Source organism: Nomascus leucogenys, chromosome 19 (genome assembly GCF_006542625.1).
Source record: "Nomascus leucogenys isolate Asia chromosome 19, Asia_NLE_v1, whole genome shotgun sequence".
Taxonomy (NCBI): Eukaryota; Metazoa; Chordata; class Mammalia; order Primates; family Hylobatidae; genus Nomascus; species Nomascus leucogenys.
In genome coordinates this window covers 42,862,262-42,889,445 of record NC_044399.1, presented here as the reverse complement: position 1 = coordinate 42,889,445, position 27,184 = coordinate 42,862,262, and the positions used below count along the sequence as shown (strand labels likewise).

At 44.4% G+C, this 27,184-nt stretch overlaps 2 protein-coding genes across 2 annotated transcripts in view; both read left to right on the top strand.

Annotated features, from left to right (window-relative positions):
- The window catches only part of DYNC2LI1 (dynein cytoplasmic 2 light intermediate chain 1), a 71,170-nt gene extending 68,451 nt beyond the window's left edge, over positions 1-2,719 (top strand). Inside the window, exon 14 of the mRNA XM_030800408.1 lies at positions 2,641-2,719. The gene's annotated coding sequence lies outside the window, so the exon portion shown is untranslated. The remainder of the gene's footprint in view (positions 1-2,640) is intronic.
- The window catches only part of ABCG8 (ATP binding cassette subfamily G member 8), a 39,368-nt gene that overhangs the window by 2,803 nt on the left and 9,381 nt on the right, over positions 1-27,184 (top strand). Inside the window, exons 2-6 of the mRNA XM_003262792.4 lie at positions 2,641-2,742; positions 4,288-4,444; positions 9,733-9,971; positions 10,501-10,633; positions 10,746-11,015. Of these exons, the coding sequence (XP_003262840.1) occupies positions 2,641-2,742; positions 4,288-4,444; positions 9,733-9,971; positions 10,501-10,633; positions 10,746-11,015 (901 nt within the window). The remainder of the gene's footprint in view (positions 1-2,640; positions 2,743-4,287; positions 4,445-9,732; positions 9,972-10,500; positions 10,634-10,745; positions 11,016-27,184) is intronic.

Here is a 27,184-nt window from a genome sequence, read left to right as displayed (position 1 = left end):
TTTCTCAGCTCATTTACATTGTCTAATATCCCTCCTGCAGACATTTGTTTTAAAAACAACAGCAAGATGCAGGTTAGCCCGCATGAGCCTCTTAGCAGTGGGTAAGATTTTTTTTTTTTTTTTTTGACAGAGTCTCACGCTGTGGCCCAGGCTGGAGTGCAGAGGCATGATCTTGGCTCCCTGCACCTCCACCTGCCAGGTTCAAGCAATTCTCCTGCCTCAGCCTCTCGAGTAGAGTAGCTGGGACTATAGGGGTGTGCCACCATGCCTGGCTAATTTTTTTTGTATTTTTAGTAGAGATAGGGTTTCACTGTTTTGGCCAAGCTGGTCTTGAACCCCTGGCCTCAGGTGATCTGCCTGCCTCAACTTCCCAAAGTGCTGGGATTACATGAGCCACTGTGCACAGCTGGCAATGGCTAAGATTTTTTTGATGATTCAACAACAACAACAAAAATGGGACAATGAAGCAATGTGTACAGTGACAGTGGAGAGGGCGAGTGAGGGGCAAGGCCAAAGGGCTGATCTGCCAGGAGTCCGGCATCTGTCCGAGCTACTTTCAATCTCCCCAGAAGCTTGGGGCACAGACCTTCTTACCTCCTCTCTCCCAACCTCCCTCCTGCTTGGGGGCTTTGGCAGCTGGGGTTGAGGTGGGAATGGAACTCTAGAGTTCTACTCACTGGCTTGCTCTCTCAATTTGACAACATATTGTGAAATATCATACACAAATCAGCTTAAAGAACTCTCATGTACACACCACCAATTACCAAAAGCTTTGAAGCTTGATCACCGCACTCCTACTGTGTCCCCTTTCTCCTTTCATCTCTCCCCGCTCCCCACAGATAACCCCTCTCCTGAATTAGGTGTTTATCTTTCCCATTTTTTTTTCTGTATAATTTTGGGTCTTTACGGTGATAATTCAAGCATTAAGCAATGGAAGTCACTTTCGTCTGCTATTTTTCATACTCTCCCAGAACTCTAGGGGTTCCCCACAGCACGCCTGCGGCATACTGTCACCAAATTTCTTTCCCTCCACCTCCACTGACCTGGAATGTTCTTTCCGAGGACTTCTGGCCCGCATCACTGCAGGGGGTACTTTGACAAGAAGACTGCTGTATGTTATTTGTTATTTTCACGTAAGGCATAAGTCATGTTAGTTTCACCTACAGCATGTGTGTGCGTTGTGTACATAGTGAAAATAAACCCTGGTCAGATGCTTGAGGTCATCCTCCCTCTCTGCCTGGTCTGTCTCGCTCCATCCTAATCACCTGTCTCACCTGCCAAAATCTAAGCTTTTCAACCGCCTTTTCATTGTCATATCCCAAATTCCAAGGCTGAAGGGTGTTCTGGGCTCCCCATAAGTGTTTGTTGGGTGCGTGGTTGATTGAAGGAATGTATAGCGTGAGAATGGTAGCTTGAGGAGGAAAGTCGATGGGAACTTGTTAAGGAAAGTGTACTTGTTCCTGCCTGACAGAAATGTAAGAAAAATTGAATGCAGTAAAAAATGGAGGTCAGGCGAGGTGGTTCACCCCTGTAATCACAGCACTTTGGGAGGCTGAGGTGGGTGGATCACTTGAGCCCAGGAGTTTGAGACCAACGTGGTGAAACCCTGTCTCTACAGAAAATACAAAAATTAGCTGGGTATGGTGGGGAGGCTGAGGTGGGAGGATTGCTTGAGCCTGAGAGGTTGAGGATGCAGTGAGCTGTGATCCTGTCATTGCACTACATCCTGGGTGATAGAGCAAGACCCAATCCAAAGAAAAAGAAATGGTGGGGGACTTCCTAGTTGCTTGTTTGGGCCTCAATGATTTAAATGATTGAATTGTCAAAATAGGAGGAATTCAGATCTGCAGGTGGTTAATACCATTCAAAGGTATCAGCCGACACCATGAAACATTTTTAATGTACATTCAAATATCCCACCACTTCGACAATAACAACATGATGATGATGATGATGATGATGATGATGATGATGATGGCGATGATGATGATGATGATGAGAGGGACTTCCTCTCAAAGATCCCAGCAGCATTTTCAATCAGTTTGTTGCATGAACTCCTCATCAAAATCAGATGTGAGGAGAAGTATGCCAGATGTTAGCGAGGACTAAGATGTTCGTTAGAACTTTTCTCAGGGTGGTGTCTTCATGAATATTGGGCATTAACTCTCAACACCTGCTTCCCCCTCACATGCTGCATGTGTCATGTCTGTTTGGCATCAGGAGATATTAAGCCAGCTGCAGGGAAGAGAAAGTTAAAGGCAAAGGGTTTGCCTGCTCCAGTCAGGTCTTCTCAGAGCACAGAGGTTTGTTTATAGAACTCTCTCCAGTCGGGAGTCTGAGTCTCTTTACCAGAGGCTGCTTGGCTTCAGGCTCCACCAGCCTGAGGTTGAGGTTCTCTAGGAAGGTGCCCCAGGAGAAGCCCCAAACCTCTCTCTGAAGGGAAGAGGAAATGGGCCTTTGTCAGCGCTCCTATTTTCCCAAAGCCCCGAGGCTCCACCTGTGCAATCCCACCTGTTGCCAATTTGAGATTTAACCAAGTCGGGTCTAAGAAGTTGCTCTCACCTGTCGGTTTCCTCCTTGTCTTCTCCTATGTTCTCAGCAGCTTCCAAAGGAGCCCCTCACCTGTCCTGTCTCCCACAGGGCCTCCAGGATAGATTGTTCTCCTCTGAAAGTGACAACAGCCTGTACTTCACCTACAGTGGCCAGCCCAACACCCTGGAGGTCAGAGACCTCAACTACCAGGTAGAGGCATGCCTGGGTTCAAGGGGAGAGGAGCAGGCAGGGACAGCCAGGAGATTCCCTAGGTGGAAATAAAAGGGTGGGCCCACCTTGCAGGCCCTCCACCCCCAAGGACAGAGTCCAGTCCACATTGATGCCTCACGTGTCAGGTGCAGTAGGTGTCATCAACGGCATATGTCAGAGCTGGAGGTTGAGAGGCTTGAAAAGAGAATGAAACTGTTGTGTAAACAAAGCAAAATGCGTGAACCTATAGAAAAAATGTCTCTGGGGCTCTTTTTAAACAGTATTTTGAAATAACTTTAGATTTTGGGAAAAATTGCAAAAATAATACAGTGCTTCCATATATCCATTGTCCATCTTCCCCTAATGTTAACATCTTGCATACCCATAGTATAATTATGAACACCAAGAAATTAACAATGTACAATGCTATTAACTACAGACTTTATTCAGATTTCATCAGTTTTATATATATATGTGTCTGTGTGTATGTATATATATATATATATATTTTTTTTTTTTTTGTAAAATGTACTATCCCTGGAGCTTATAAAACATCCAGAGTGCAAAGACAACGACTGACCTTTCAGAGGCACCCAGGAACCCCCGGTCAGATTCAAGGATCCATATTCCCACACCTCCCCAGGGATCCAGATGGAACATGGTGGGGCCTGGGATGGTGAACTTCAGAGGCCTGAGTCTGGCTTCCTGTGGGTGTGAGTTGGGACAAGCCAATGAGCCTTTCTCTGCTCTGCCACTTACCAGCTGTGTGACCTTGAGCAAGTTACTTAACTGCCCTGAGCCTCATCTGTAAAACAAGGATTCTGATCGTATCTGTGTTACAGGTTTGCAATGAGGATTGAATAAGGTGATGGATGTTAAGTGATTAACACAACGTCTGGCACATAGTAAACATTTGATAAATTATTAGTAAATTGCTAGTATCAAGTGAAGACATTTTGCTTTGTGTTTTATTTTTATTTCTGTACCACTATTGCACATGATTTTCTTTTTTCCTTTTTTTTTTTTTTTTGAGATGGAGTCTCACTCTGTCACCCAGGCTGGGATGCAGTGGTGCAATCTTGGCTCACTGCAATCTCCGCCTCCCAAATTCAAGTGATTTTCCTGCCTCAGCCTCCTGAGTAGCTGGGATTACAGGCACCCACCACCACGCCTGGCTAATTTTTGTATTTTTAGTAGAGACAGGGTTTTACCATGTTGGCCAGGCTGGTCTCGAGCTCCTGACCTCAGGTGATCCACCTGCCTCAGGCTTCCAAAGTGCTGAGATTACAGGCATGAGCCACCATGCCCGGCCTGTACATGCTTTTCATTCTTCTTATCTTCAGACCTGGAAACAGCAGCTACAGGTTCTCAGCATGGGTCCCACTTCCGTGTTTGGTAGAACCTGGGTTGGGGCCTATTGTGTGTAGGTGAGGACATATCCTCTGTGGAGAGGGGCCACCTGGGGAACGAAGACGCTGAACAGAAGTTGCTGAAGCCCTCTGAACCATTCAGCTCTCTAAGGAACCTTCTGATATCTCCCCACAGGTGGACCTGGCCTCTCAGGTCCCTTGGTTTGAGCACCTGGCTCAGTTCAAGATGCCCTGGACATCTCCCAGCCGCCAGAATTCTTGTGAGCTGGGCATCCAGAACCTAAGCTTCAAAGTGAGAAGTGGGCAGATGCTGGCCATCATAGGGAGCTCAGGTACCGGAAAGGCAAATCGCTGGGCAATGGTTTTTCTCCTGGGATGCAGAATGGTCCTTTGGACAAATGGATGCTTCTTAATGGAGCTCTTTCCTGACTAGTAGAATAATACAGCAGAATGGTTGAGAGCACAGGTTCTGGGTCAGACAGACCTGGGCTCAAATCCTGGCTCCTCCATTTGCTGGCTTGTGGGTAGGTGCTGTTGTTCAGAGCCATGAGTGCGCCTCTTGTCCACCCGAGGCTGTGGCCAAAGCATCTGACTTTGGCTAACACCTGGATGGAGAGATCAGCAAACAGCTTCAGCATGTAATGTTCTTTTCAGACTCCTCCAGCCATGAGGGGCATTGGTTCAGGTTGTTCCTCCACAATCACATTCTGATTATGGCCAAACAGCCCCTGCCACACTCTCACCTCTCAGACAGCCTCTCCAGCGTCTTACTTAGCACAGCTTTCATTCGTCTGCAAACAGCCAGGTTCTTGGAGTGCCTCAAATTGTCATTTCCATGGCCAAATTTAAAATGAGAGAATGTCTGAGCTGAAAGGGGGCTTGGGGAACAGAGTTCATTCTCATCATGTTCCACCTTTCTTTCTCCCTACCAGTTTGGAAGCATTTTCAGAGGAAGGTGTTCAAAGTCCCTACTCCTCAGTGTGTCTAGAGTATCCTCCTGTGTGTGCGCACACACACACACACACACACACACACGCACACACACACTCCGCTCCATTTGACAGATGAGGAGACTGGAATCCAGAGAAATTGAGGGATTCTCGTAAGGACACGTGTTTAATGCAGAGCTAGAACTACAACTTCGGTTTCATCATTCTCGGATCAAGGCATTTCTCCCTTACACAGTGTTAGAGAGAGCACTTTATATCTTTAATTAATCATTTCCAGAGGTAGAGATTACTTAATTTTTTAAACATCTGCTCCATACTTTTACACCCGTCTGGTAGATAAGTTCTGTTTACTGTATAACCAAAGATCAAATGAAATCTTATGTATAAATGCACTTTGTAACTGAAACAGCATCACAGTCATGAAGTCCCTCTCACTCTGTCCCTGTCCCTGCAATCCTGACCTAAATAAGGAAAAAGTAGATCCTGGCCGGGTGCAGTGGCTCATGCCTGTAATCCCAGCACTTTGGGAGGCCGAGGTGGGCAGATCACGAGGTCAGGAGATTGAGACCATCCTGGCTAACACGGTGAAACCCCGTCTCTACTAAAAATACAAAAAATTAGCTGGGCATCGTGGTGGGCGCCTGTAGTCCCAGCTACTTGGGAGGTTGGGGCAGGAGAATGGCGTGAACCTGGGAGGTGGAGCTTGCAGTGAGCCGAGATCGCGCCACTGCACTCCAGCCTGGGCAACACAGCACGATCCCATCTCTTAGAAAGGAATGAATACATTACATTGAATAGTCTCCTGTGTTTTTTGTTTTTTAATTGGTTTGGTTTGGTTTTGTTTTTTGAGACAATCTCACTCTGTCGCCTAGGCTGGATTGCAGTGGTGTGATCTCGGCTCACTGCAACCCCCGCCTCCTGGGTTCAAGCGAGTCTCATGTCTCAGCCTCCCGAGTAGCTGGGATTACAGGTGGGTGCCACTATGCCTGGCTAATTTTTTTTTTTTTTTGTACTTTTTGTAGAGATGTGGTTTCGCCATGGTGGCCAGGCTGATCTCCAACTCCTGGCCTCAGGTGATCTGCTTGCCTTGGCCTCCCAAAGTGCTGGGATTATAGGCGTGAGTCACTGCACCCAGCATCTCCTGGTTGTTTATAGAATCAGTGTTGTTTGGCTTCAGGTTTACTTGCCTGTGTTAAAAAAAACAAAAACAAAAAACAAAAAACAGAACAACAACAAAAAACTTTAGACAAATAAATTGTAGAGTTATCTGAGCAAACAATGATTAACGAATCTGGCAGCACTCAAAAACAGGACCAGTTCAGAGAGCTCCCCCAAGCAATTTGGTCAGGCAGTATTTATAGACAGAAAAAGGAAGTGCCCTACAGAAATAGCTGATTGGTTACAGTTGGGTGTTCACCTTATTTATTTGAGGGTGATGTGATCAGGTGTTGGGTGTGGACAGGATCTCATCAGTTGGTAGCCTGTGATTGGCTGATGCTTGGCTGCCATGATTGGCTGAGACTCAGCAACTTGTTTCAGCCAGTCTCTGTCTTAAGAGAATATACTGCTAAGATAAGTTGCAGTTTGTTTACATACTAAGTTTGCTTGCAGTTTGCTCTGTAGGAACTCAAAGTATGCAGGCAGTCTCAGGCCAAATTTAGTTTAACTGAGCAGCTGAAATTTTTAAAATGATTTATTAGAAAAGTTCATCAACTACGCTTCCTGTGACTTTTACTGCCGTCCCCCTCTCCCCCTGCCCAACACACACACAAAAGAATGCTGGCCATAATTTTTAAAATATAAAGAAAACAGCCAGGCTGGGTGCAGTGGCATGTGCCTGTACTCCCAGCTACTTGGGAGGCTGAGGTGGGAGAATCGCTTGAACCCTGGAGGTGGAGGTTGCAGGGAGCTGAGATTGTACCATTGCGTTCCAGCCTGGGCAGCAAGAGCAAAACACTGTCTAAAAAAAAAAAAAAAGAAAATAAAATAAAACAGCCCTAGGCATTTTAGTTTCTTTTATACTCTCAGCAATGCCAAAAGTGGTTTCCAACTGATGAGTTTACTGATTTGGAGATTCCAGCCATTGAATAAGGGTCTTGAATGCCAGTGGGTGTTTTGTCTTAGTTCATGGAGGGTGTATTAGTCCATTTTCACACTGCTCTAAAGAACTACCTGAGACTGGGTAACTTATAAAGAAAAGAGGTTTAATTGACTCAGAGTTCCTCATGGCTGGGGAGGCCTCAGGAAACTTACAATCATGGTGGAAGGCAAAGGGGAAGCAAGGCACATCTTACATGGTGGCAGGAGAGAAGAGTGAGGCGAGGAACTGCCAAATACTTTTAAACCATCAGATCTCAGGAGAACTCACTCACTATCATGAGAACAGCATAGAGGAAATCTGCCTTCATGATCCAATCACCTCCCACCAGGTCCCTCCCTCGACACGTGGGGATTACAATTTTGGATGAGATTCGGGTGGGGACACAGAGCCAAACCATATCAGAGAGTCTCCCCAGATGCCACAAGCATCCTCCATTGGAAAGGCTCCCCACCGCTCTCACAAAGTTTTGCTCAGAAAACGTGGCCTTCCTGCTTTCTGAGTGGGAATCTGTGGTCCCTGTGAATGTTGATGAAGTCCTCTGTGCCCCCGGAGCCTGGCTCTGAAGCTTTTCTCCCAGGTTTCTCTGCTGGCTATTTTGCTTCACTCATGTTCTCAGGGATCTTAAATGAGGTACACCCAGAGGTAGCGCACAGGCCCCTTCTACCCTGAGAGCCTCTGCACAGTAACCAGAAAGATCACATGGGGAAGCTTCTTGGTTTTTGGGGTTTGCACTGGGTGCTGTGGGGCTTCCTGCAAGAAGCACATAGTGTGTAGCAGGAAGGACTTATCACATGTGTATTGGCTCAACACGTGACGAGTCTGTTTGAACACAACTTGGAAAACTTGCCCTCCAAAAGGAATATACAGTAAGGAAATCAAAACTCCATCTGGGGCTGGACACAGTGGCTCACGTCTGTAATCCCAGCACTTTGGGAGGCCGAGGCAGGCGGATCACCTGAGGTCAGGAGTTCGAGACCAGCCTGGCCAACATGGTGAAACCCCGTGTCTGCTAAAAATACAAAAATTAGCTGGGTGTGGTGGCGGGTGTGGTGGGGTACACGGTGGCAGGTGCCTGTAATCCTAGCTACTCGGGAGGCTGAGGCAGGGAATATCTTGAACCTGGATGGCAGAGGCTGCAGTGAGCTGAGATCATGCCACCTCACTCCAGCCTGGGCCACAGAGGGAGACCCCATCTCCAAAACAAACAAGCAAACAAGCAGAAAACACTCCATCTGGGAGAGTGGAAAGAGCTCGTTCCTAGCTCCACGGTAGGAAGATGTTCTGAGCCTGAGCCCAATCCGCATTCACAGCTTGAACAGCTGTCACAGACAGAGCCTTGCCGAAAGCTTTTGGAAACTAGATCCAATCTGATGCTTACTTTCTCAAATCAATGATAACTAGTACATCATTCAGAAGAGGGTGCTGTTAACTCAAGTGCAATGAATCTTTTTTTAACTTTTATTTTAGGTTTGGGGGTGCACAAGAAGGTTTGTTATATAGGTAAACTAGTGTCACGGGGTTTTGTTGTACAGATTATTTAATCACCCAGGTACTAAGCTTTGTACCCAAGTGTTTTTTCCTGCTCCTCTCCCTCCTCCCATCGTCCACCCTCAGTTAGGTGAATCTTTTTTAAAAAAAGAGAATTAAAAATACCACTGATGCACTTTGGGAGGCCGAGGCGGGTAGATCACCTGAGGTCAGGAGTTCAAGACCAGCCTGACCAACATGGTGAAACCCTGTCTCTACTAAAAATACAAAAATTAGCCGGGCGTGGTGGTGCCTGTAATCCCAGCTACTCAGGAGGCTGAGGCAGGGAGAATTGCTTGAACTCGGGAGGCAGAGATTGCAGTGAGCTGAGATCATGCCATTGCACTCCAGCCTGGGCGACAGAGTGGGACTCTGTCTCAAAAAAAAAAAAAAAAAAGTACCACTGATGAAAAGAAGAGAGATGGGTGTAGGTACAGTCAGAACATATATGTATACTGTGCTGTAGTTTTAAATCGTTTCCACTTCTATTATTTCTCTATTTTTTCCTCCATTATTTCTCAAAATAGATTTGGTTTTGCATTTTTAAAAGACACTCTATAAATGCTCCAAATTAGTCCTCACAAAGCCAGCTTCTGAGCCAACCGACACTGAATAATGAGACATTGCTGGCATGTTTGCCAACCAAAAACAGTTATGTTAACACCAGCCTGGCTTGGGGAGAAAGGGCCTTGGTTGGTGGCAGGAGGGGACAAATGCTCCCGGCACCAGCTGGCCCTGTGGCATCCAGGACTCTAGCCTTCTCCTGTCGGGCCACCACTGGCTGGCCTGGCCTGAACCCCCAGCACCATCATGCCTCGCAGCCCCACAGGGGTGCTCATGTTGGCTGCAGACAGAAGGCTTGGAGCTCCATGTCCTGGGCCCACCCCATCTAGGTCCAGGGACTATGCCACCTATCTAGGGACTGGTCACATCTGCACGGACAGAGTAGTCTGGGGTCCTGGAGAGTGTGTGGGGAGCAGTGGCTGCCAGACTGGCCCCCACAGAAGCTCTGCTCTCAGGGATGTCTCTGGTGGCTTTGCAGGTTGTGGGAGAGCCTCGTTGCTGGACGTGATCACCGGCCGAGGTCACGGCGGCAAGATCAAGTCAGGCCAGATCTGGATCAACGGGCAGCCCAGCTCACCTCAGCTGGTGAGGAAGTGCGTGGCCCACGTACGCCAGCACGACCAGCTGCTCCCCAACTTGACCGTGCGAGAGACCTTGGCCTTCATCGCCCAGATGCGGCTGCCCAGAACCTTCTCCCAGGCCCAGCGTGACAAAAGGGTAACTAACTGGCCCCAGTGGTGACCCCGGGTCCAAGAAGCCACAGTGTCCATGCCCCACTCCTCCCCTGCTGCTTTGCCTCAGGACCGAGCCACAGGTCGAGTTTGAACGACTCAGCTTGCCTTCCGCCCACCCTGGGCTGCAGCCCGCCCTCGGCCCTCCTTTCAAACCCCACAGCCTGCCAGAAGCTAGCTCAGCCCATTGGTTCCCTTCACGGCACTTGTCAAGATGTGGGATGAGTGTATTTGTTTGTGTGTTTTCTGGGCCTCCATGTGGGTAGAGAGCCATGGTCCCCAGTACACGGCCACGTTCCTAACACAGGGCACTACGCCCGGCACGTCGAGGCGCTCGGGACCTGTGGAAAGAATCAGGGGAGCCGATGTTGCAGCTTGGAACTCAAGTGCGGGAGCTGTCTCGCTTCACTTTCAAACCCAGTCGGAGGCGCGGGCGCCTTTATCCTTGGGGTCACAATGTGTCCAGCCCTGAAGGAGGCCCCTGGGGTGGCCTCAAAGCTCCTTCTGGCCCACAGGTGGAGGACGTGATCGCGGAGCTGCGGCTTAGGCAGTGCGCTGACACCCGCGTGGGCAACATGTACGTGCGGGGGGTGTCGGGGGGCGAGCGCAGGAGAGTCAGCATTGGAGTGCAGCTCCTGTGGAACCCAGGTGAGGGCCTGGGGGGCAGACAGGGGCAGAGGGACCTGTGTGGTCCCCTCAGGCTTGGCTTGGTTGGGCCAGAGCCCCACCGACTCACCAGGCTCCTCTCTGTGTTGGGAAGGAATCCTCATTCTCGACGAACCCACCTCTGGGCTCGACAGCTTCACGGCCCATAACCTGGTGAAGACCTTGTTCAGGCTGGCCAAAGGCAATCGACTGGTGCTCGTCTCCCTCCACCAGCCTCGCTCCGACATCTTCAGGCTGTTTGATCTGGTCCTTCTGATGACATCTGGCACCCCCATCTACTTAGGGGCGGCCCAGCACATGGTCCAGTATTTCACAGCCATCGGCTACCCCTGTCCTCGCTACAGCAACCCCGCTGACTTCTATGGTGAGTCCCCAAGGCCAGCACTCAGGGCCCTGGCACACGGGGCCTCCCCAGTGCTTAAACCCTGCCCAAGCTTGCTGAAAAGATTCAGGGGAGAAATTCCCAGAGGTTTCAGGAGAGGAGGAGCAACGATGGGGAAGAACGCGGGGTGGTTTGCCAAGTATCAAATGCTGGAAATGAGGGCCTGGAAATAGAAGCTTCTGACAAAGAGCCACCCTTCTGTGCATGATAGATTAGAAACTTGCAAGCTCCAAAGATGGGAGGGCGTGGAATCCAAGAGGATGGGGATCAATAAAGATCAGAGTCTTTATTTAGGCTCGGTAGGGAAGCAACCTTTAAGGTCAAGAAGTCACCAGATCTTAAAACATGCCCTGCCCCACAGCGGCAGGGAGCCTGAAGGTGCAGGGTGGCAGAGGGGGGGCCCAGGGTCGTGGCCTTCGCCAGAGAACCTCTAGATATGAAAATTGCTCTGGCAGCCCCAGGCTTGCCCTTTGCTTGGATCCTGAACACTCAGCATATTACACTCAAGGAGCATGAGCCGCTTCCTTCATTCTGCAGGGGACAGTTTCCTTCCCAGGTACCTGGCCTGAGATCCTGAGTGCTGAGGAAGGGCATGGCTGCTGGATAGGCAGCATGGTTGTACCAGGTCCCAGGGAGACAGCGGTCATGGCTTGTCCTGTAGGTCGCCTGAGCCCCCAGCTTCCACACAGGATGGCAAACTGTAGCAAGGACCCCACCAGTAAACAGGACAACAGCGATCGTCTTGAAGGCAAACACAGGGCCCGAACATGCCAGGCTCAGAGGGTCTCCTGTTTGACTCTCAAGCCTCTGCCAGGCCAAGGCTATCTCTATCTTTACAGATGAGAAGCCTGGAGCCTGCAGAGCTAAATACCTGCTCCAGCACAGTTGTAAGGCACAAAACTGGGACTGGTGCCCAGCCCTGGCCGTGACTTCTCGTCCAGCTGCCCACACCCTCCCCCTAGTGTCCCAAGTTCTCCACCATCCTTCCCCCAGGAGGACAGGCTGCCCCTTGCCCTCTGTACTCACATTCTGCATGAACTCACAGAGAGGTCACCTCCCTCCCTGGGCTCAGGTGGCAGCCTGGCTTCCTGACGGTGTGTCATCCTCAGGCCAGCCATCCCCAGAATAGGGGCCAAAGGGCACCTGCCAAGCTGGCCACCAGGGAATAATTTAAAGTAACCCCAGAGAGGGGTTACCAGAAGTCGAGTGTCCACAGCAGACCTGAAAACTCTTTTTTACATTTTATATTGTTATTGGAGGGGGCTCTGGCCTGCAAGCCCTGGGGCAGGAACCCTTCACCAACCTGGGATGCAAGAGCTACACGGGGCCTGGGGTACCCAAAAATCTGATGTTTTGAGCTACAGTGCTATACACTAGGGGGCCACATCGTGGTTTATAAGACCCCACCTAGACATTATCTTGTCTTAAGATGTGTTATGAAAATGGGAGGAAGGGCCGGGCACAGTGGCTCACGCCTGTAATCCCAGCACTTTGAGAGGCCGAAGCAGGCAGATCACATGAGGTCAGGAGCTTGAGACCAGCCTGGCCAACATGGTGAAACCCTGTCTCTACTAAAAATACATGAATTAGCTGGGTGCATGATGCATGCCTATAGTACCAGCTACTTGGGAGGCTGAGGCACGAGAATTACTTGAACCTGAGAGATGGAGGTTGCGGTGAGCTGAGATTGCACCACTGCACCCCAGCCTGGGCGACAGAGTGAGACTCCATCTCAAAAAAAAAAAAAAAAGGATATGGGAGGAGGGAAGGGGAAGAGAGAGGAGTGGGGAACCTCTAGCCAAGCCAAGACTCTGGGAAAGGAATGGAGGGGGAGGGTGGGCAGGCATGCATGGGCCTAGACTGAGCTGGGTATAGGGAGATCCTGGCTGTGGCTGGGCTCAGTTTGCCTTTTCTGGCATTGCCAGGGCCTTGGAGGTAGAAGGCAGAGGCACTGCAGGAGGATGGCTGTGGTGTGGGGCTGCCTGGTGCTCCCCACACGTTAGCATCCCAGGGATTTAGGAGGCAGGGGCTGATCAGATTGGGTCTATAGCCAAGTGTGCTGTCTCCCTCCTGGGGCAGAGCAGCTGACCAAGGGGTCAGTGAGAAATCCACCCAAAGTTGGCCGGTCCCTAGAACCCTCCAGACAGACATTCTCCTGCTTTCAGCAGGGTGCCTGGAAGGCCAAGTTATTAATTTTCAGTGAAAGATAGAACTCTCACTATCTGGATAGAACTCTCACCATATGGATAGAACTCTCATTATCTGGATAGAACTCTCTCTGGCTAGAACTCTCATTAACTGGATACAACTTTCGCCATCTGGATAGAACTCTCACTATCTGTCTCGATAGAATTCTCACCATCTGGATAGAACTCTCACTATCTGTCTCGATAGAATTCTCACCATCTGGATAGAACTCTCACTATCTATCTGGATAGGATTCTCACTATCTGGATAGAACACTCACTATCAGGGCCGGGCACGGTGGCTCACGCTTGTAATCCCAGCACTTTGGGAGGCCAAGGTGGGTGGATCACGAGGTCAGGAGATCGAGACCACGGTGAAACCCCGTCTCTACTAAAAATACAAAAAAAAAAAAAAAAATTAGCCGGGCGTGCTGGCAGGCACCTGTAGTCCCAGCTACTCGGAGAGGCTGAGGCAGGAGAATGGCGTGAACCCAGGAGACGGAGCTTGCAGTGAGCCAAGATTGCATCACTGCACTCCAGCCTGGGCGACAGAGCGAGACTCCATCTCAAAAAAAAAAAAAAAAAAAAAAAAAAAAAAAAAAAAAAAAAAAAAGAACCCTCTATCTGGATAGAATTCTCACCAACTGGATAGGACCCTCACTATCTGTCTGGATAGAATTCTCACCATTTGGATAGAACTCTCACTATCTATCTGGATAGAATTCTCACCTTCTGGCTAGAACTCTCGCTATATATCTGGGTAGAATTCTCAACTTTCGGATAGAACTCTCACTATCTGAATAGAATTCTCACTATCCGGATAGAACTCTCACTATCTGTCTCGATAGAATTCTCACCGTCTGGATAGAACTCTCACTATCTATCTGGATAGAATTCTCACCATCTGCATAGAACTTTCACTATCTATCTGGATAGAATTCTCACCAACTGGATAGGACGTTCACTATCTGTCTGGATAGCATTCTCACTCTCTGGATAGAACTTTTACTATCTATCTGGATAGAACTCTATCTATCTGGATAGAATTCTCCATCGCTGCATAGAAGTCTAACTATCTATCTGGATAGAATTCTCAAAATCTGTATAGAACTCTGACAGTGTGTCTGGATAGTATTCTCACCATCTGGATAGAACTCTCACTATCTGTCTGGGTAGAACTCTCACTATCTATCTGGATAGAATTCTCAACCTAAGGATACAACTCTCACTATCTATCTGGATAGAATTATTAGTTTCTGTATAGAAGTCTCACTATCTGTCTGGATAGAATTCTCAAAATCTGGATAGAACTCTCGCTATCTGTCTGAATTGAATTCTCACCATCTGGATAGAACTCTCAATATCTGTCTGAGAGTGAGAGATAGCTCACCGGATAGACTGAGAAATCTATCCAGATAGATAGTGAGAATTTTATCCAGATGGTGACAATTCTATCTAGGTAGTCAGAGTTCTATCCAAAGAGTGAGAATTCTATCCAGATAGTGAGAGTTCCATCCAGATAGTGACGGTTCTATCCAGATACATAGTGAGAGTTCTATCCAGAGACTGAAAATTGTATCCAGATACATAGTCAGGATTCTACCCAGATGGTGAGGATTCTGTATGGATAGTTAGAGTTCAATCTAGATGGGGAGAGTTCTATCCAGATAGATAGTGACAGTTCTATTCAGAGTGTGAGAATTCTATCCAGATAGTGAGAGTTCTATCCAGATTGTGAGAAGTATATCCAGATAGTGAGAGTTCTATCCAGATAGATAGTGAGAGTTCTATCCAGAGACTGAGAATTTTATCCAGACAATGAGAATTCTATCCAGATGGTGAGCAATCTATCCAGATAGTCAGAGTTCTTTCCAGATAGTGAGAATTCTATCCAGACAGGTAGTGAGAGTTCTATTCAGATGCTGACAATTCTATCCAGAGAGATAGTGAGACTTCTATGCAGAGATTGAGAATTCTAACCAGATAGATAGTGAGAGTTCTATCCACAGGGTGAGAGTTCTATCCAGAAAGATAGTGAGAGTTCTATGCAGAGAATAAGAATTCTATCCAGATATGGAGAGTTCTATCCAGACGGTGACAATTCTATCCACATTGATAGAGTTCTATCCAAGAATGAGAATTATATCCAAATATATAGTGAGAGATCTATCTAGAGAATGAGAATTCTGTCTAGATTGATACTAAGAGTTCTATCCAGACAGTGAGAATTCTATCCTGATAGTGAGAGTTCTATCCAGAGGGTGAGAATTCTATCCAGACATATAGTGAGAGTTCTATCCAGATCTTGAGAATTCTATCCAAACAGATACTGAGAATTCTATCCAGATAGATGGCGAGAGTTCTTTCCAGAGAGTGAGAAGTCTATCTAGATTGATACTGAGAGTTCTATCCAGAGAATGAGAATTCTATCCAGAGAGTCAGATTTCTATCCAGATGGTGTGAATGTTATCCAAATAGTGAGAGTTCCATCCACAGGGTGAGAATTCTATCCAGATAGTTAGTGAGAGTTCTATCTAGAGTGACAATTCTATCCAGAGAGTGTGTGTTCTATCCAGAGGTTGAGAATTCTATGCATATAGGTAGTCAGAGTTCTATCCACAGAGTGAGAATTCTATGCAGACAGATAGTGAGAATTCTATCCAGAGAGTGAGAATTCTATCCAGATAGTGAGAGTTCTATCCAGATAGTGAGAGTTCTATCCAAAAAGATAGTGAGAGTTTTATCCAGAAAGTAAGAATTCTATCCAGATAGTGAGATTTCTATCCAAATGGTGAGAATTCTATCCAGACAGATAGTGAGAGTTCTATCCAGAGAGTGAGAATTCTATCCAGATACTGAGAGTTCTATCCAGATGGTGAGAATTCTATCCATATAGATAGTGAGAGTCCTATCCAGAGGGTGACAATTCTATCCATATAGATAGTAAGAATTCTATCCAGAGAGTGCCAGTTCTATCCAGATAGTGAGAATTCTATCCAGAGGGTGAGAATTCTATCCAGATAGATATTGAGAGTTCTATCCAGAGGGTGAGAATTCTATCCAGATAGATATTGAGAGTTCTATCCAGAGATTGAGATTTCTATCCAGATAGTGAGAGTCCTATCCGGATGGTGAGAATTCTATCCAGATAGTGAGAGTTCTATCCAGATGGTGAGAGTTCTAACCAGATAGATAGTGAGTGTTCTATCCAGAGGGTGAGAATTCTATCCAGATAGATATTGAGAGTTCTATCCAGAGATTGAGAATTCTATCCAGATAGTGAGAGTTCTATCCGGATGGTGAGAATTCTTTCCAGACAGCTTGTGAAAGTTCTATCCAGAGAGTGAGAATTCTATCCAGATAGATAGTGAGTGTTCTATCCAGACAGATAATGAGTGTTCTTTCCAAATGGTGAGAATTGTATCCAGACAGATGGTGAGATTTCTATCCAGAGACTCAGAATTCTATCCAGATAGATAAAGCTCTATCCAGAAGGTGAGAGCTCTATCCAGATAGATAGTGAGAGTTCTATCCAGATAGTGAGAGTTCTATCCAGACACACAGTGAGAGTTCCATCCAGAGACTGAGAACTCTATCCAGATACATAGTGAGAATTCTATCCAGATGGTGAGAATACTATACAGATAGAGCTCAATCCAGATGGGGAGAGTTCTATCCAGATCGATACTGAGAGTTCTATCCGGAGGGTGGGAATTCTATCCAGATAGTGAGAGTTCTATCCAGATGGCGAGATTCTGTCCAGATAGATAATGAGAGTTCTATCCTGATGCTGAGAATTCTATCCAGACAGATAGTGAGACTTCTATCCAGAGACTGAGAATTCTATCCAGATACATAGTGAGAGTTCTATCCAGAGAGTGAGAATTCTATCCAGATACATAGTGAGAATTCTATCCAGATGGTGAGAATTCAATCCAGATTGTGAGAGTTCTTTCCAGATAGTAAGAGCTCTGTCCAGAAATATAGTGAGAGTTTTATCCAGAGAGTAAGAATTTTATCCAGTTCCTGAGAGGTCTATCCGGATGGTGAGAATTCTATCCAGACAGATAGCGAGAGTTCTATCTAGAGAGTGAGAATTCTCTACAGATTGTGAGAGTTCTATCCAGATGGTGAGAATTCTATCCAGACAGATAGTTAGAGTTCTATCCAGATTGTGTGAATTCTATCCAGATAGGTAGTGAGATTTCTAACCAGAGGCTGAGAATTCTATCCAGATAGATAGTGTGAGTTCTATCCAGAGGGTGAGAATTCTATCCAGATAGTGAGCGTTCCATCCAGATAGTGACAGTTCTATCCAGATACATAGTGAGAGTTCTATCCAGAGACTGAAAATTGTATCCAGATAGATAGTTAGGATTCTACCCAGATGGTGAGGATTCTATACAGATAGTTAGAGTTCAATCTAGATGGGGAGAGTTCCATCCAGATAGATAGTGACAGTTCTATTCAGAGTGTGAGAATTATATCCAGATAGTGAGAGTTCTATCCAGATAGTGAGAGTTCTATCCAGATAGCGAGAGTTCTATCCAGATAGATAGTGAGAGTTCTATCTACAGACTGAGAATTCTATCCAGATAGATAGTGAGAATTCTATCCAGATTGTGAGAATTCTATCCAGATAGTCAGAGTTCTTTCCACATAGTGATAATTCTATCCAGACAGATAATGAGAGTTCTATTCAGATGCTGACAATTCTTTCCAGAGATAGAGTGACTTCTATGCAGAGATTGAGAATTCTAACCAGATAGATAGTGAGAATTCTATCCACAGGGTGAGAGTTCTATCCAGATAGATAGTGAGAGTTCTATCTAGCGAGTGCGAATTCGGTTAAGATAGATAATGAGAGTTTTATCCAGACAGTGAGAATTCTATCCAGATAGTGAAAGTTCTATCCCAATGGTGAGAATTCTATACAGATAGTGAGAGTTCTATCCGGAGGGTGAGAACTCTATCCAGACAGGTAATGAGAGTTCTATCCAGAGAGTGAGAAATCTATCCAGATAGATAGTGAGAGTTCTATCCAGACCGATAGTGAGAGTTCTATCCAAATGGTGAGAATGCTATCCAGACCGATAGTCAGAGTTGTATCCAGATGGTGAGAATTCTATCCAGACAGATAGTGAGACTTCTATCCAGAGACTGAGAAATCTATCCAGATAGATAGTGAGAGTTTTATCCAGATGGTGACAATTCTATCTAGATAGATAGTCAGAGTTCTATCCAAAGAGTGAGAATTCTATCCAGATAGTGAGAGTTCCATCCAGATAGTGACAGTTCTATCCAGATACATAGTGAGAGTTCTATCCAGAGACTGAAAATTGTATCCAGATAGATAGTCAGGATTCTATCCAGATGGTGAGGATTCTATACAGATAGTTAGAGTTCAATCTAGATGGGGAGAGTTCCATCCAGATAGATAGTGACAGTTCTATTCAGAGTGTGAGAATTCTATCCAGATAGTGAGAGTTCTATCCAGATGGTGAGAAGTATATCCAGATAGTGAGAGTTCTATCCAGATAGATAGTGAGAGTTCTATCCAGAGACTGAGAATTCTATCCAGATAGATAGTGAGAATTCTATCTAGATGGTAAGAAATCTACCCAGATAGTCAGAGTTCTTTCCAGATAGTGAGAATTCTATCCAGATAGATAGTGAGAGTTCTATTCAGATGCCTCTATCTGCCACTATCTGGAACTCTCACTATCTGGATAGAATTCTCACTCTCTGGATAGAACTCTCACTATCTATCTGGATAGAATTATCACCATCTGGATAGAACTCTCAGTATATATCTGGATAGAATTCTCACCCTCTGCATAGGCCTCTCACTCTCTATCTGGATAGAATTCTCATTCTCTGGATAAAACTCTCAGCATCTGTCTGGATAGAGTTCTCACCATCTGGATAGACCTCTCACTATATGTCTGGTAGAATTCTCACCATCTGGATAGAACTCTCACTATCTGGATAGAATTCTTACTCTCTGGTTAGAACTCTCACTATCTTTCTGGATAGATCTCTCACCCACTTGGTAGAACTCGCACTATCTATCTGGATAGAATTCTCACTCTCTGGATACAAGTCCACTATCTGTCTGGAAAGAATTCTCACTATCTGCATAGAATTCTCACTATCTGTCTGGATAGAATTCGCACTACGTATCTGGATAGAATTCTCACTCGCTGTATAGAACCCTCGCTATCTGGATAGAATTCTCACCATCTGGATAGAATTCTCACTATCGATCAGGATGGGATTCTCATTCTGTGGATAGAACTCTGACAATCTATCTGGATAGAATTCTCACCCTCTGGATAGAACTCTAACTATATGGATAGAAATCTCACTCTAGATGGAACTCTCACTATCTGTCTGGATAGAATTCTCACCATCTAGATAGAACTCTCACAATCTTGATAGAATTCTCACTCTCTGGATAGAAGTCGCGCTATCTGTCTGGATAGAATTCTCACCCTCTGGATAGAACTCTCACAGTCTTGATAGAATTCTCACTCTCTGGATAGAACTGTCACTATCTGGATAGAATTCTCACCAGCTGGACAGAACTCTCACTATCTATCTGGAATGAATTCTCACTCTCTGTATAGATGTCTCACTATCAGTGTAGACAACATTTTCACCATCCAGATACAAGTTGCAGTATCTGGATAGAATTCTCACTCTCTGGATAGAACTCTCAATATCTATCTGGATAGTATTGTCACCATATGCATAGAACTCTCACAATCTATCTAGATAGAATTCTCACGATCTGGGTAGAACTCTCACTGTCTGTCTGGATAGGATTCTCACCCTCTGGATAGAACTCTCACTATCTATACGAATAGTAGTCTCTCTCTCTGGATTGAACTCTCACTATTTATCTGGTAGAATTCTTACCCTCTGGCTAGAACTCTCACTATCTGGATAGAATTTTCACCATCTGGATAGAACTCTCACTATCTATCTGAATAGAATTCTTACTCCCTTGATAGAACTCTTACTATCTATCTGAATAGAATTCTTACTCCCTTGGTAGAACTCTTACTATCTATCTGGACAGAATTCTCACTCTCTGGATAAAACTCTATTTGTCTGGATAGAATTCTCACCATCTGGACAGAACTCTCACTACCTACCTGAATAGAATTCTTACTCTCTGGATAGAACTCTCACAATCTATCTGGATAGAATTCTCACTCTCTGGATAGAACTGTCACTATCTATCTGGATAGAATTCTCACAATCTGGATAGAACTCACATTGTCTGGAGAGAATTCTCACTCTCTGTGTGGAACTCTCACTATTTATCTGGATAGAATTCTCAACATCTAGATAGAACTCTCACTATCTGTGTGGATAAAATTCTCACTATCTGGATAGAACTCTCATTATCTGGATAGAATTCTCACTCTCAGGATAGAACTCTCGCTATCTGTCTGGATAGAATTCTCACAATCTGAATAGAACTCTCACTAACTGGATCGTATTCTTACTCTCTGGATAAAATTCTCACTATCTTTCTTGATAGAACTCACTATCTGGGAGGAAATCTCACTATCTGGATAGAATTCTCACTATCCATCTGGATAGAACTCTCACTATCTGTCTGGATCGAATTCTCACCATCTGGATAGAACTCTCTCTTGATAGAATTCTCCCTCTCTGAATAGAACTCTCAGTATCAATCTAGATAGATTTCTCACTCTCTGGTTAGAACTCTCACTATCTATCTGCATGGAATTCTCACTCTCTGGATAGAACTCTCACTACCTGTCTGGATAGAACTGTCACCCTCTGGATAGAACTCTTACTATCTGGATAGAATTCTCACCATCTGGATAGAACTCTCACTACCTATCTGGACAGAATTCTCAGTCTCTGGATAGAATTTTCACTATCTGCCTGTATAGAATTCTCACTCTGTGGATAGATCTCTGACTATCTATCTGGATATAATTCTCACCCTCTGGATACAACTCTCACTATCTTGATAGAATTCTCACTCTCTGTATAGAACTCTCGCTATCTGTCTGGATACAATTCTCATCCTCTGTGTAGAATTCTCACTATTTAGATAGAATTCTCACCATCTGTACGAAACCCTCACTATCTGTCTGGATGGAATTCTCACCATCTGGATAGAGCTCTTAGTATCTGGATAGAATTCTCACCCTCTGGATACAACTCTCACTATCTACCTGGATTGAATTCTCGCTCGCTGGATAAAACTCTCACTATCTGTCTGTATAGAATTCTCACCATCTGGATAGAACTCTCACTATCTGGATAGAATTCTCCCGCTCTGGATAGAACTCTCACTGTATCTGGATAGAATTCTCATTCTCTGGATAGATCTCTCATTATCTGTCTGGATAGAATACTGATTCTGTGGATAGAACTCTCACTATGAATGTGGGTAAAATTCTCGCCCTCTAGATAGAACTCTCACTATCTGGATAGAATTCTCACTATCTGGATAGAACTCTCACTATCTATCTGGATAGAATTCTCACTATCTGGATAGAACTCTCACTATCTATCTGGATAGAATTCTCACTCTCTGCATAAAACTCTCACTATTTGTCTGGATAGAATTCTCACCATCTGGATAAAACTCTCACTATCTTTCTGGATAGAACCCTCACCCTCTGGATAGAACTCTCACTATCTATCTGGATGGAATTCTCACCATCTGCATAGAATTCTGTCTGTCTGGATAGAATTTTCTCCATCTGGATAGAATTCTCACTATTTGTCTGGATAAAATTCTCACCATCTGCATAGAACTTTCACTATGTGTCTGGATAGAACTCACTACCTATCTGAATAGAATTCTCACTCTGTGGTTAGAACTTTCGCTATCTGGATAGAATTCTGACCATCTGGATAGAATTCTCATTATCGATCAGGATAGAATTCTCACTCTGGATAGAACTCTGACAATCTCTCTGGATAGAATTCTCACCCTCTGGATAGAACTCTCACTATCTGTCTGGATAAAATTCTCACCATCTAGATGGAACTCTCACAGACTGGATAGAATTCTTACTCTCTGGATGAAACTCTCACTATCTTTCTGGATAGAACTCTTACTACCTGGAAAAAACTCTCACTATCTGGATAGAATTCTCCCCATCTGGATAGAATTCTCACTCTCTGGATGGAATCCTCACTATCTATATGGAAATAATTCTCACCATCTGGACAGAACTCTCACTGACCGGATAGAATTCTTACTCTCTGGATAAAACTCTCACTATCTTTCTGGATAGAACTCTTACTACCTGGAAAGAACTCTCACTATCTGGATAGAATTCTCACCATCTGGATAGAATTCTCACTATCTATCTGAATAGAATTCTCACTCTCCGGATAGAACTCTCTCTGTCTGTCTACGTAGAATTTTCACCATCCGGAAACAACTCTCATAATCTGGATGGAATTCTCACTCTCTGGATAGAACTGTTACTATCAATCTGGATATAATTCTCACTCTTTGGATAGAACTCTCACTATCTGTATAGATTTCCCACCATCTGGATAGAATTCTCAGTATCTGTCTGGATAGAATTCTCACTCTCTGGATAGAACTCTCACTATCTAACTGGTAGAATTCCCACCATCTGGATAGAACTCTCACTATCTGGATACAATTCTCACTCTAGATAGAACTCTCACTGTCTATCTGGATAGAATTCTCACCATCTGGGAAGAAATCTCCGTATAAGGATAGAATTCGCACTCTCAGGATAGAACTCTCAGTATCTATCTGGATAGAATTCTCACCCTCTGGATAGAACGCACAATATCTGGATAGAATTCTCACCATCTGCATGGAACTCTCACTATCTGTCTGGATAGAATTCTCACCGTCTGGATAGAGCTCTCACTATCTGGATAGAATTCTCACTCTCTGGATAGAACGCACAATATCTGGATAGAATTCTCACCCTCTGGATGGAACTCTCACAGTCTGGATAGAATTCTCACTGTCTGGATAGAACTATCACTATCTGGATTAGAATTCTCACCGTGTGGATAGAACTCTCACTATCTATCTGGATAGAAGTCTCACTGGCTGTTTAGATAGAATTTTCACCATCCGGATGCAACTCTCACTATCTTGATAGAATTCTCACTCTCTGGATAGAACTCTCACTATCTGGATAGAATTCTCACCATCAGGATAGAATTCTCAGTATATATCTTTATAGAATTCTCACTCTCTGGATAGAACTCTCACTATCTATCTGGACAGAAGTCTCACTGGCTGTTTAGATAGAATTTTCACCATCCGGATGCAACTCTCACTATCTTGATAGAATTCTCACTCTCTGGATAGAACTCTCACTATCTGGATAGAATTCTCACCATCAGGATAGAATTCTCAGTATATATCTTTATAGAATTCTCACTCTCTGGATAGAACTCTCACTAACTATCTGGATAGAATTCTCACCATCTGGATAGAACTCTCACTATCTGTCTGGGTGGAATTCTCACCATCTGGATAGAATTCTCACTATCTATCTGGATAGAATTCTCACTCTCTGGATAGATCTCTCACTATCTGTCTGGATAGAATTCTCACTATCAATCTGGATAGAACTCTTAGCCTCTGGTTAGAACTCTCAGTGTCTGGATATAACTCTCACCATCTGGGTGGAACTGTCACTATCTCTCTGGTTAGTATTCTCACTCTCTGGATAGAACTCTCACTATCTTTCTGGATATCTTTCTGGATAGAACTCTCACTGGATATCTTTCTGGATAGAACTCTCACTGGATATCTTTCTGGATAGGACTCTCACTAGCTGTTTAGATAGAATTTTCACTCTCTCACTGTCTATCTGGATAGAATTCTCACTCTCTGGATAGAACTCTCACTATCTATGTCTATGGAATTCCCACCATCTGGATAGAATTCTCACTCTGTCGGTAGAACTCTCACTATCTATCTTGATAGAATTCTCACCATATGGATAGAAGCCGCACTATCTATCTGGATAGAATTCTCACTCTCTGGATGGAAATCTCACTACCTATCTGGATATAATTCTCACTCTCTGGTTAGCACTCACTATCTGGATAGAATTCTCACCATCTGGAATGAATTCTCACTATCTATCTAGATAGAATTCTCACAGTCTGGATAGAACTCTCACTATCTGTCTGGATAGAATTCTCACCATCTGGGTAGAAGTCTCACTATCTGGATAGAATTCTCACTCTCTGGATAGAATTCTCGCTATCTGTCTGGATAGAATTCTCACCATCTGAATAGTACTCTCACTCACTGGATAGAATTCCTACTCTCTGGATAAAACTCTCACTATCTTTCTGGATAGAACTCTTAGCATCTGGAAAGAATACTCACTTAATCTCTATGGCATTCTCAGCATCTGGATAGAATTCTCAATATCTATATAGATAGAATTCTCACTTTCTGGATACAATTCTCACTGTCTATCTGGATATAATTCTCACCCTCTGGATAGAACTCTCACTATCTATCTGAATAGTATTCTCGGTCTCTGGATAGAAGTCTCACTATCTGTCTGGATAGAATTCTCACCATCTGGATAGAACTCTCACTGTCTCTCTAGATAGAATTCTCACCATATGGATGGAACTCTCACTATCTGTCTGGATAGAATACTCACCATTTGGATAGTACTCTCACTATCTGTCTGGATAGAATACTCACTATTTGGATAGAACTCTCACTATCTGTCTGGATAGAACTCTCACTATCTATCTGGATGGAATTCTCACTCTCTGGATAGAACTCTCACTACCTCTGTGGATAGAATTGTCACCCTCTGGATAGAACTCTCACTATCTTGATATAATTCTCACAATCTGGATAGAACTCTCACTATCTATCTCAATAGAATTCTCACCCTCTGAATAGAACTCTCACTATCTATCTGGATAGAATTCTTAGTCTCTGGATCGAAGTCTTACTATCTGTCTAGATAGAATTCTCAAAATCGGGATAGAACTCTCACTATCTGTCTGGATAGAATTCTCATCATCTGGATAGAACCCTCACTGTCTGGATAGAATTCTCACCATGTGGGTTGAACTCTCACTATCTGTCTGGATAGAACTCTCAGTACCTATCTGGATAGAATTCTCACTCTCTGGATAGAACTCTCACTATCTGTATAGAATTTTCACCATCTGAATGGAACTGTCACTATCTGGATAGAATTCTCACTCTCTGTATATAACTCTCACTATCTATCTAGATAGAATACTCACTCTCTGGATAGAACTCTCACTGTCTATCTGGATAGAATTCTCACTCTGGATAGAGCTCTCAATATCTATCTGGATAGAATTCTCACTCTGTGTATAGAGCTCTCACTATCTATGTTGATAGAATTCTCACCCTCTGGATAGAACTGTCACTCTCTGGATAGAGTTCTCACCATCTGGATAGAACGCTCACTATCTGGATAGAATTCTCACTCTTTAGATAGAACTCTATCTATCTGGATAGAAATCTCAGTCTCTGTATAGAGCTCTCACTATCTGTCTGGATAGAATTCTCACCATCAGGATAGAACTCTCACTATCTGGATAGAATTCTCAGTCTCTGGATAGAACTCTCACTGTCTATCTGGATAGAATTCTAACTCTCTGGATAGAACTCTCACTATCTGACAACGATAGAGTGGATTAAGAAAATGTGGCACATATACACCATGGAATACTATGCAGCCATAAAAAATGATGAGTTCATGTCCTTTGTAGGGACATGGATGAAACTGGAAAACATCATTCTCAGTGAACTATCGCAAGGACAAAAAACCAAACACTGCATGTTCTCACTCATAGGTGGGAATTGAACAATGAGAACACATGGACACAGGAAGGGGAACATCACACTCCAGGGACTGTTGTGGAGTGGGGGGAGGGGGGAGGGACAGCATTAGGAGATATACCTAATGCTAAATGACGAGTTAATGGGTGCAGCACACCAACATGGCACATGGATACATATGTAACAGACCTGCACATTGTGCACATGTACCCTAAAACTTAAAGTATAATAATAATAATAATAATAATAATAATAATAAAAAGAACTCTCACTATCTAATCTGGATAGAATTTTCACTCTCTGTATAGAACTCTCACTATCTCTCCGGATAGAATTCTCACTATCTGCATTGATCTCTCACTCTCTGGATAGAATTCTCACTCTCTGGATAGAACTCTCACTATCTAAATAGAATTCTCACTCTCTGGATAGAACCCCCACTGTCTATCTTGATAGGATTCTCAGTCTCTGGATAGAACGCTCACTATCTGTATAGAATTCTCACCTTCTGGGTAGAAATCTCACTATCTGAATAGAATTCTCACTCTCTGCATAGAACTCTATCTGTCTGGATAGAATTCTCACCATCTGTATTAATCTATCACTCTCTGGATAGAATTCTGACTGTCTGGATAGAACTCTCACTATCTGTCTGGATAGAGTTCTCAGCATCTGGATAGAACTCTCACTATCTGAATAGAATTATCACTCTCTGGATAGAACTGTCACTTTCTATCCTGATGGAATTCTCACTCTCTGGATAGATTTCTCACTATCTGTATAGAATTCTCACCCTTTAGTTAGAACTCTCACTATGTATCTGGATAGAATTCTCACTCTCTGGATGGAACTCTCACTATCTATCTGGATAGAATAATCACCCTCTCTATAGAACTCTCTCTGTCTTTCTTGATATAATTCTCTCCATCCTGACAGAACTCTCACTATCTGGATGCAATTCTCACTCTCTGGATAGAACTCTCACTATCTGTCTGGATAGAATTCTCGCCATCTGGATAGAACTCTCTCTTTCTGGATAGAATTCGCCCTCTCTGAATAGAACTCTCAGTATCAATCTATACAGATTTTTCACTCTATATCTGGATAGA